Genomic DNA, 11,241 nt, shown 5'->3' on the forward strand with positions numbered 1-11,241 from the left:
TCCGCCCACTGAGGCACCTGCTCTGGCTCGTCCCTCTCAGGTGCGGCGGGGAGCCAGGGCGCCTCCTTACACTGCCCTTAAGACTAGCCAAAGTTTGGAGAACATGTTTTTTTTCAGAGTGTTAAATGGAAAAGAGAAGTGACTTTCCAGTCCCGTGGAGGAGAGCTGGCAATGTATACCAAAGAACTGTTTCTGCTAATGGTCACCCTCACCCTACATATTGCCAAATTAAGGGGCTTCGTCAGCTATGAAGGTGGACCAGGCAGATTTGCACTGCTGGTGAACCTGAAGAACCAACTGGAGTTTTTGCTTCAGCAGAAATTTGCTGAAATGTGCTTACAGGACGGGGAGGAAATTTGACTGGAAATCGATGAAATTCTGAGCTGGAATACAGAGGTTTAATGGAAAAGGAGATTGGAACCGCGAACCATCCCAACACCTGACTTTGCGAGAAAATCCTGCCTCTATGCCTGCATAGCAAAGGTGAAATGGACAGGGAGAGAAAGAGACAACCCATAACTTTATTAGGTAGCCAGAAGATACAGTTAAGCATTGCAACCACTCACCTGAACTACACTGTTTTTATCCACCCACCAGACCAGTCCCTTCTCCCATCCCCACTAGCCCTGGCTCATGCAGCATAGCTCTGGGCAGGGATAGGATGAGGACAGGGACTGTAAAGACTTTGTAATCTTCCAAGGCAGGAAAGATCACTGCTACTAACTTTTCCTTCAACAACCAACTGTAAGTTTTCTACAACTGCGTGCTGGTCCCTTCCACATCCAGTCCTTCCTCCCCTGGAGGAGGGGGATCTTCTGGGGCACCTTGCGTGGTCCCTGTTGCCTCCTTGCTCTGACTCACATCAATGTGCTGTTGGACAATGAGACCTCAGGGTTGAGGAAGGGATCATGAACCACTTCAGGCTCAGTACTGGAGGTTCTTGAAAGCACTAGTCATGCTCCTTGTAGAAAAGGCATGTATGGTAAGCCCTTCTAAACCTACTGCTTCCTATACAGGTGCCTCAAATGCTTCATGCATTCATAGCACTGAGCCAGACTCTGTGCAATTTCCTGGTACAGGTGAATGTTCCTGCTGCTCTAGCTGAAATTAAGGAGGATGGTATACTGTTGCCGCATATTGATCAGCTCCACGGGCCAAGTAACTGCCTTTTGAGGTATCATATGAAAACTCATACAGTAGAACCTCAGAGTTTTGAACACCTCAGGAATAAAGGTTGTTCGTAAGTCTGTTATGTTTGTAACTCTGAACAAAATGTTATGGTTGCTCTTTCAAAAGCAGTCCAGGGTTAGGGGTTGTTATAAAATTGGATGGGTGGGGTTCTGTGGCCTGCCTTGTGCAGGAGGTCAGACTAGATGATCATATTGGTCCCTTCTGACCTATGAGTCTATGAGTCTATGAGCTGAATACAGCTTTGAAACTTTACTATGCAGAAGAAAAATGCTGCTTTAAACCATCTTAATTTAAATAAAACAAACACAGAAATAGTTTCCTTACCTTGTCAATTTTTTTTAAATTTTCACTTTGTTTCTTTAGTTGTTTGTTTTACACAGTACTGTATTTTCTTTTTTCTCTGCTTCTGCCTGATTGTGTATTTCTGGTTCCAAATGAGGTGTATGGTTGACTGGTCGGTTCATAACTCTAAGTTTCTAGTGTAATTTACTGATCATTATTGTCCTGGCTACATTGTATGTAAATTTTCAGATTCTATTGTGTGATGTTACTAAGACATATTCCAAATTATGAGAGCAGTCACAAAGCAGTTTTCCAGAGACAAAAGCCTAGCCAACACCCCAGCCAAGTGTCATCAAAATCAAATGATCAGTCACCTGGTTAAGTGGCCAGGCATCAACAACACTTGAAGAACAAAGGAAGCATCACTGGACAGGGGAGGGATCCTGACCAAAAGGAATTCAGTCAGTAAGACTGCTGTGAGAGAGACCTTTGCTTTGAATTCACTTTGCCTGTTAAGTTAGGCATTAGTTGCATTTTACTTTTATTTAATTTCTGTAGTTAATACGCTTGTTTTATTCTTTTATTTAAACCAGTGTATTTGGATTGAAGTGTTTGGGAAACTCCATTTGGGATAACAGGATTTGTCCTTGGAAGAAGAGGTGGAGTGGGGGTGGGACCTGGGCTGGAGTGGTGGGGGGGTCGAGCACCCCCAGGGAAATGAGGAAGCTGGCACCTGCAGTCCAGATAATACCATGGGTAATGTCACACGCCTGTAAATACAGCAACAAACAATTGTTCTGCGGGGGGCAGTGCAGCACACTACTACCAGTACACAGGGTGACAGAGACCTAGGTTTTGAAAGAGTTGGGAAGAAAAGGATTCAGTGCGTTGTGGAACTAGGACTGAAAGACTATTGAAACTTGAAACCCGGTAGATGCTCCTCATCCCCGTTCACACTGCAAACTGGCACAGGTATTAGACTTTTCCACAGCTAAAGTGTGTACTTACTCACACCCTCAGGCATGGTAGCTTACGTGCCCTCTGCTCACCTTGAGGCACATGCTTCCGGGGTTTAAGTGTGGACATTGGGGGGTGGGGGTTATGTCATAAGCCTGCACATACCTTTGCTAGGGTAGATGTCTGCCACTATCTGCCTCCTGGTGTCCCCACTGCCCTGAATGGGTGGTACTCCACATTGGGCCTCTGCATGGTGCAGTGCATGTCACCCAACATGCTGGTGCAGCTATTCTGGCTGATACTTTGGAGTGGGCAAAGCCAGTGCTCCTTCCAGTGGAAGGGAGAATCTAGCACTTTTCTGGATCCAACTTCCTCTCCTATGCTGCAACCTGTGGTACAGGTGGTCAACACAAGGGCATAAGGAGGTGCCTTATGCGCCCTTACCCTCTCATGACGCTGCACAAGTTGGGACAGAGTTTGGTCTGTAATTACATACATCTAGATGTATTTTTCACAGGTTCACTGGCAAAAGTATTAGGGGAGGTTCTTGGGCCCTTGAAAAGTCATGGTATTTTGAGACATGAAATAAATTGATGAAATTTTTCAGGCAGTATGTTATGAAAATTTTCATCAATTTCAGCCAGCTCATGTGTTAAATCAGTTATGTGTGACAGAATGTGACTGCACCTCTCCAGTATCCCTCCTCTCTCTTTTATTGCAGGAGTAACGGCTTTACCTGCTGTAGGCATTGGGATTTTCTTAGGAGGGCTCATAATGAAGAAATACAAATTGGGCATGATTGGAACTACAAAATTTGGATTTGGGATGTCACTGATGTCTTTTCTCATAACCCTCTCATACTTTTTTGTGGGCTGTGAGAACCATGTAGTGGCAGGACTGACAGTATCTTATGATGGGTATGTATACATCTTATGTAATATACAGCACGTTTCCTTTCTCTGGTAGCATTACAAATAGCATAATGTTTTGTCATAATTGAATACAAACACACGATTGTAGTACTTACTGTATCTTCCACAAATATTGAAGGATTATACCATTAGAAAATGTCAGATTCTATGTTTGTATAAATTGTAATGGAGCTAGATTGATTTACACCAGATGAGAATGTAGCCCTCTTTTTATATCGATATACTTTGTTTGAAAGTTACATACTGCTACTTTTTTTGGGGGGGAGGGGAAGGCAGGGTTATAATTACATCAGTTTGGGGTATGGGTCTTAACTGGATAACTGTGTCAGTGTGATCAGGGCCAGCTCCAGGCACCAGCTTATCAAGCAGGTGCTTGGGACTGTAACTCCGGAGTGGGGCTGCACTTTCAGGGATTCGGCAGCAATTTGGCGGAGGGTCCCTCACTCTCGCTCCGAGCGAAGGACCTCCCGCTGAATTGCAGATCGCTGTCGCGGCTTTTTTTTTTTTTTTGTCTACTTGAGGCGGCAAAACCCCTGGAGCCGGCTCTGAGTGTGATTCATGTATAAAATGAATTACAGTTTTAGGGTGTGGGTTTAGGCAGCTAGAATGCTGGGACTGGACACAGATGGTGTCAAGAATTGCACTGTGTCTTAGAACTAAAGGTCTGTTTTTTCTGGGCTATAATGGGCAGAAATCCCTTTCTTTGTCATAGAATTTTTCATAATCCAGTAGTCATCTGTATTTCAATGTATGTGGGATGGAAGCTGAGGCCACAAGATCAACGTTACAAGAATAGGAATAATTTAAGCTTGTTTACCTGGAATATTAGTTTAGTTCTACAATAATGAGGATATCAGGTAGGAGTGAAAGACAAATTTGTGATACTGTATTCTTCTTTAGTGTGTCATTGAAATATAGATTTTGTAATAAAACAATGTTATGCCTTTGTAAATTTACCTTATAAGCAAACCAGTTGCACGTCATGAAACCTCCTTCTTTTCTGTCTGCAACTCTGACTGCAAATGTGCCACGAACCAGTGGGATCCTGTCTGTGGAGACAATGGAATCACGTACATATCTGCTTGTCTTGCTGGATGCAAGGCTTTGACAGGACATGGGAAGAACAAGGTAAGAGCCTTACCCAGTTTTTCCCCATCTTTTTTGCTTAAGAACATTGGTATATTGTGATGGATATTTAGAAAAGATCAGATCGATTACAGAGCAAGAGGAACGGTCATGCATTTGTGAGGATCACTGAGAACCACAGACTTCCAGAGCTAGATGCTTGAGTCTCTGCAGCTTGAGCAAAAGAGCCAGGCTCTGTATCTAGGGGCTGTAACAAACTCATATTGGGCTCCGAGGGGGAAACACAACACACACTGAAAAGTGTTACACACTGCCTAAAGGCAGACCTCTGTTTGTTTGCCTTTTGTAAATCAGATCTTAGCTACATTGAGGTTTTTAGCTACCAGTGTAACTACGCTGAGGTAGTTGTCCAGGTGCAATCTCTAGGGCAGAGGTTTTCAAACTGTGGGGTGCACTCCCCTACGAGTGTGCAGAGAAATGTTTGGGGGGCAAGTGGGAATATCAGGCAGCTCGGAAAATGATGCCTGGTGGCTCGGACCAGTCCCCGCGCAGAAGGGCTTGAGAAGGGAGTGCCACCTCCACCCCTTGACTCACCTCTGCAGGCCACCCAACCTGTGAGTCAGTGACAACATCCCAACAGCCTCCATGCCCAGCACTGTCTCCACCCCAAAGACTGTCTCATGCACTTTCCCTCACCCTGAAAACCCAAGGGGTGAGTAGGGGCGGCTCTAGCCATTTTGCCGCCCCAAGCACGGTGTCATGCCGCGGGGGGCGCTCTGCCAGTCGCCAGTCCAGCGGCTCCAGTGGACCTCCCATAGGCATGCCTGCGGAGGGTCCACTGGTCCTGCGGCTTCAGTGGAGGTCCACCTGTGGGAGGTCCACCAAAGCCGCGGGACCAGCGGATCCTCTGCAGGCATGCCTACGGCAGGTCCACCAAAGCCCTGCCTGCCACCTTCCCAGCGACCGGCAGAGCGCCCCCCATGGCATGCCGCCCCAAGCACACGCTTGGCGTGCTGGAGCCGGGAGCTGCCCCTGGGGGTGAGTAATGTGTCTATTTTTGTCTAGGTTGGGGGGACACAACCAAAATTTTTAACTCAAAGGCAGGACTCAGCTCAAAAAGTTTGAAAGCCGCTGCTCTAGGGTAAATGTGCTGCATAGATATACACTGTGACTTGTCCTGGGACAACTTATCTTGATTTGAGGGGCTTTGTCAAGGCTGGAATGAAAGGATTTGGAGATACAGGGACAGAGTCTCTGCCTCACTTGATCTCCGTTTTGACATGGGGGAGTGGGAATGGGGAAAGGTCTCAGAGAGCCAGTTGCAGTTTCCTGATTCTTAGGTCCAGCTGTGGCCTTGATGAGAATTAGAGCTACTTTCTACCTTCCTGCTCCTGACACGCCCCTGCACCTGAGGAAGACAAGGAACTGGTGCAAACAGGGCCAGATCTGATTACAAAATCCAGCCCTTCAATGTTAACAATGTTTCTTTAGAGAGAGATCCCTGCCTCACAGTAGAGCTCATATTGTAATGGAATACTAACCTGCATTATATGATTATGCCATTAGGTGGTGCTGTGTGTAAAATACCTTGTTTAAGTTAACCTTAGCCATACCTGGCAGAGCATTAAAGGATTCTATGGCGAAGACACCTGTGTACCTCTGAGAAATAAACTCTGTAGTCAGCAGAGCCGTCCCTAGGGTACGGCGAATCAGGGCAACCGCCCTGGGCCCCGTGCTTTGGGGGGCCCTGCAGGAGGAGGGTGAGGCAGTGAGGTGAGCGGGCGAGTGGGGTGAGGAGGCAAACAGAGAGGCGAGCGGAGGGTGGGGGTGAGTAGGAACCCCCCCCACCAGAACCTCCCCCTTTCTCCAGCACCTCTTGCCCACCAGCGGGCTCCTGCCACTTATGGCCTTCCACGGATCAGATGTTTCGCAGTGTCAGGAGGCACTATGAGGGAGGGGGGAGGAGCAAGGGCACAGCACACTCAGGGGAGGGGGAACAACTGGGTGGGGAAGAGGCAGGCAGGAGGTGGGACGGGAGTGGGGCCTTGGGGGAAGGGGTGGAGTGGGGCAGGGCTGAAGTGGAGCGGGGTCTGGGCAAAGCACCCCCTGGCAGATAGGTGCCGAGTTTCTAATGTCCGAGGCCCTGCCCACCCCAGGTACGGCCCTGGTAGTCAGTCTATAATTGATACAGAAGCTTGACCTGCTGGTATCAGCCTTGCAACCTACCATGTACAAGAGATACATGACACATAGGAAAGAAACTAAGAAATTACTGAATGTTGAAACCTCTGAGAAATGCAAACAAGAGCTGGTTAGAGGCCCATGGGGTGTTTACCTGGGTCATATTTTCATGTGAGGTTTTGCTTGTATTTTAATGCTGTATGCCATATTGAATTAATAATATACCAACAAATCAAAATTGTGTCTTTTAGGTGTATCATAACTGCAGCTGCATGGAAATTACAGATTCACAGTCAGGAAATACCTCTGTAATTTTGGGACAATGTCCAAAAAGTGACGACTGCTCAAGAAAGTTTATTTATTATACAGTAATACAAGTTATAAGTGCCTTTTTCTATGCTTTAGGAGCCACCCCTTTATACGTGGCTATGTTTAGGTAAGTGAAACCAAAATAATTTTTTAAATATCAATAAGGGTTTTTCCCATAATGGGAGACTTAATTTCCCCAAATTACCCTAACTTTCTTGAAATCTAGCACTCTTTTACTGCTGTCTTCTCTGAATCCATTTTTAATTATGAAGAATTAAAATGGTTGGTGGGCACTACCACCAAATTTATGTTCATACATTAAAGTCAGTTTCTCCCTCTTGCTATTAAGCTGACCTGTGTTGGCTTTTACATCTGAATTTTGTGTTTGTAGTACAATTAGATCTGTTTCTGTGATTAGAAGCTACACATACAAATGTAGTTTGTATGTAGTTTGTATAAGTAGACTGAGGAACAAAAGAAAGTCCAGCTGAAACACATTTTGTTGACATTCTTTTTTTATGTGAAATAGGAGATGGATAAAAGCTTGGTAGTGAGAAAGTTTGGTCACTATGAAATCCGAAGGCAATTTGAAAGCAAAATCAGTGGGAATGCTAATAGGAGTTCTAAAAAATATTTCGTCATGTATGAATATACAGAAAGAAGTGCTAATATAATATGCAGAAATAATTGTTGTTTAAGAAGGTGTTTTTTCATGACAATAACTTTAAAGGGATCCAACACACATTGGATATATAATTAACTCAAAACCCTTGTCAGATTCCCCTGTGGCAGCAGTTAAGTTTAATCTCTTGGAAATCAGTTATACACCAATTTGAGTGGCATGTTGCTTTGCATCTTTGCTTAGAATGTGGCTCTTGAAAACTCAGCCTTTGGGAATGGCATTACAATGTTACAAGATGCTGTTCCAGTTATACCATTTCTAGAAGTTTTGCCCCAGGGCAATATCATAGTCCCCATCAGTTCATAAAGCCCATAATGAAAAGGCAGTAGAATAGATATTTAGGGACACCCAGTTCTGCAAAACATGGGTAGAAGGTGCCAGTATTTCATATAGATTCACCTCAGTAATTATGTGCTGTACATCGACTTCCCAGTGAATATTCAATGGAGAGCAATTGATTAGTTCACTTTTCCCATGTCATTTAATGTGTTTTTGGCAAATGTATGAGACAGCTTCCTTCTGAAGTTTTGTATTTTGTCATTAAGAATAATAATTCTATGGGGAAATAATACATTTTAATGAGTATGTCTAGGTATTATGGAGACCTATTATTGTGACTTACATCTATCTATTTTTAGGTGTGTTCACCCAGAGCTAAAATCTCTTGCAGTTGGTCTGTACACACTGGTTATGAGAGCCCTAGGTAAGATAAATTACAGCACCTAAATCCTTTGTGAATTTAGCCTCCAAGTGTCTAAGTTACTTTTGAAAATGTGACTTAGGTGCCTGAGTTCTACTTTGCAGCAGTGTGGGGGTAATGCCTAAACACTTTTAAAATCTGGACCTGAAGCAGCGTTAACAATTTTGCCTACTATCTACTTTTGCACTTTTCCATATATTCATCTCCCTTCCCCCCGCATGTACTTTTTTTTGTCAGTAGGAAACAAAGAGGAGCACCAGGCTCATAAGATGAATTTCACCCCAGCGTAGAGGATCCGCGTGTGGTCCATGCACCACTAAGTCCTGAAAACTGCTGCAGCGATTGAGCTGCAAACCACCAGTGCTTTACAGAACAGTTTGGGAACTGCTGAGCTAATACATGCTGGAGAAAGCCCTGTGTGTCACCACAGGCTGATAGCCTGGCCAGGCCCTCAGCTGTCAAACCACGTCACTGTGGAGCTCCAAAAAGCCACCAAAAGTGGTCACCCTGCTCACTATTCTGAAGGATCCTGTCCAATTTCTATAAAGGGAGGAAGAGGCTCCCTATAGCCCACTGCCCACCTAGAGCACCACTACAGCACAGGGCAGGGTTGGAGCTTAGTATGAAAATGCTATTATATTTTCTAAAGTCGTGCCTCATAATATGACATAGTGATATATTTGTGAATGTTTTATTGCAGCCGGAATTCCAGCCCCCATTTATTTTGGTGCCTTAATAGACAGGACATGCTTGAAATGGGGAAGCAGAAGCTGTGGGCACCGAGGAGCTTGTAGGATATATGATTCTGATGCATACAGGTAAGTTAAATCAAAACACTGAGTGGTCGTGAGTTTCCTTTCTGCATCAAGACTAAATTATTTGATGCTCTGGCCCTGGTCATCTAATATTGGCTTCACCTTCATATAGGTCAGTACAAAATCTCAAATGTCAATAAATCTTCACATTAACTAATCTTGAGGCCAATTCCTAAAGTCTCTTCTCAGTACTTTATACAGGCCTGACTCATTCAGGCAAAACCCTCGTTGACATTGATGGCTTAGTCTTTCCTGAATAATGGATATACATTCTACACAGCTGAGAAATTCATTGTCATCATGTGATTCACAAGCAGGAATAGAAAAGACATCCAAATTCACAGTGCCTACCATGAATATTAGGAAGACTGCCAATTTCACTTTATTGACCATGTTTAATTTGTGAACAAATGAAAAAAAATGCTATTGGGCAGCTGAGGACATATACGTTGTAGAGAAATGTTTGTTAAGCACAGTCAAAAAATATCTGCCTGAAGAGGACTCAAAGCAACTGTTTTTTCACATTCGTTTTACTTCATGGCCACACATTTGGGGAGTATTTTAATTTTTATGCTGAGTAGCCAGGACTAGAGATCCCATGAAAGTTGCTGCAGGAATCCTGGCTCCCAGAAGCTTCTACAAATTTAGCAGAAGTAGAGGAAAAATGATCGATTATTACTGTACACATATTTTCAAAGGCATAAATCATAGTGTAAACAGTGAAAATGTCCACTTTATAGCACCCTTCACAAAGTTGTTTTAGATTTTGTCTCCTAAATTATTGTATTAAAGAGTTCAGGGACTACTGTGCGTTTTTGATTGTTGTACCATTCCTGAAAAGATGCGCTTATAAGTAATGTTAGTTCTTGCAGATCTTTTGAAGTTTGTTAATATCAGAACTGCCTTTTGTATTCTCCCTTCACAGGTATACCTACCTTGGCCTAATAGCAGGCCTCAGATTACCATCCTACTTCTTAGCTTTCCTGTTTTATACAATGGTGAAGAAACAGTACCAAGCAAAGGACCCCAAATCCACAGAAAATGGCGGGCAAGAAAGTGTTCCTATGAACAAAGAAGCTAACTCAAAGAGCAATGAATATTTATCTAGTTCTTCTGATGTGGAAAGAGAATCACGTATTTAGAAAAACCACTTACACCCATGTTGCATGAATCGGGACAGCATCTTTTAAAATCAACTTGCAGAATGTCCTGAACAAAACAATAACACTGCTCAGAATGAAAAACCAGAATGAACACATAGTCAATGACAAGGACAGCTAGGTGCACATATGATTTATATTTAACTAGCTTATATGAACCTGCTTATCAGTGACACACACGACAAATTCCATTAATTAACTAATGAAGGAAAATCCTGTTTGGCATGGTTAATTGCAGCTGTTTGTAATTTTTAAATGGCTTGAATGTGGTTTCTGGCACAGTAACTGCATTCCAAATATTACACTGGTAGGCCCAAGTCCTGCCCGCAGATCCACCTGTACTGAGTCCCACTGAAGTCAAAAGGACTTTGCATAGTTGTAAGGGTCTGCACAGTACAGTAAGAAGCTAATGTAGTTTTTTGAACTCTGGCCTGCCAGTGAATATCTAGATGGAAGGCCCAAACCCTCTTCTTCCTCTGTGTCCTCAGGGACACAACGTGAAAATCATATTTCCAACTGAAAATGTTATGCCTATTAACATTGTAAGGAGAGCTGGTCGTAAAATGGAATTTCTGTTCCATCAGAAACTCCAGCATTTCAAGTTTTGCTCTCATCCTGAATGGGAACAAAAAAGTTGATATTTCAAGATTTTGACTATGAAATGAAAATTTCAAAATATTTTGTTTAGGAAACATCAAAACAACCATTTCAAAACATTTTGTTTTGACACAATTTCAACTTTTATATTACATTATAATTCATAATATAAATGTCATAATATTTTTACTTTTATATTGTATTGTTTTTATAAATGATAATATGATATAAACGTGAAACAATAAGGTCATTTTGACCTTGCTGAAACAAAACATGTTACCTTTATGCAAATGAAATATTTCCACCATGTCAAAACAAATAATTTCATGAATTTCCTGTTGAAAATGTT

At 43.2% G+C, this 11,241-nt stretch overlaps 1 protein-coding gene across 1 annotated transcript in view; it reads left to right on the top strand.

The window, feature by feature from the left end:
* SLCO1B3 (solute carrier organic anion transporter family member 1B3) overlaps window positions 1-10,993 on the top strand; it is a 47,426-nt gene extending 36,433 nt beyond the window's left edge. Inside the window, exons 10-15 of the mRNA XM_050916193.1 lie at window positions 3,152-3,347; window positions 4,328-4,490; window positions 6,881-7,065; window positions 8,259-8,323; window positions 9,021-9,138; window positions 10,061-10,993. Of these exons, the coding sequence (XP_050772150.1) occupies window positions 3,152-3,347; window positions 4,328-4,490; window positions 6,881-7,065; window positions 8,259-8,323; window positions 9,021-9,138; window positions 10,061-10,277 (944 nt within the window). The 3' untranslated portion in view covers window positions 10,278-10,993. The remainder of the gene's footprint in view (window positions 1-3,151; window positions 3,348-4,327; window positions 4,491-6,880; window positions 7,066-8,258; window positions 8,324-9,020; window positions 9,139-10,060) is intronic.
* Window positions 10,994-11,241: the final 248 nt, after the last annotated feature.

This window comes from Gopherus flavomarginatus, chromosome 1 (genome assembly GCF_025201925.1).
Source record: "Gopherus flavomarginatus isolate rGopFla2 chromosome 1, rGopFla2.mat.asm, whole genome shotgun sequence".
NCBI classification, from domain to species: Eukaryota; Metazoa; Chordata; order Testudines; family Testudinidae; genus Gopherus; species Gopherus flavomarginatus.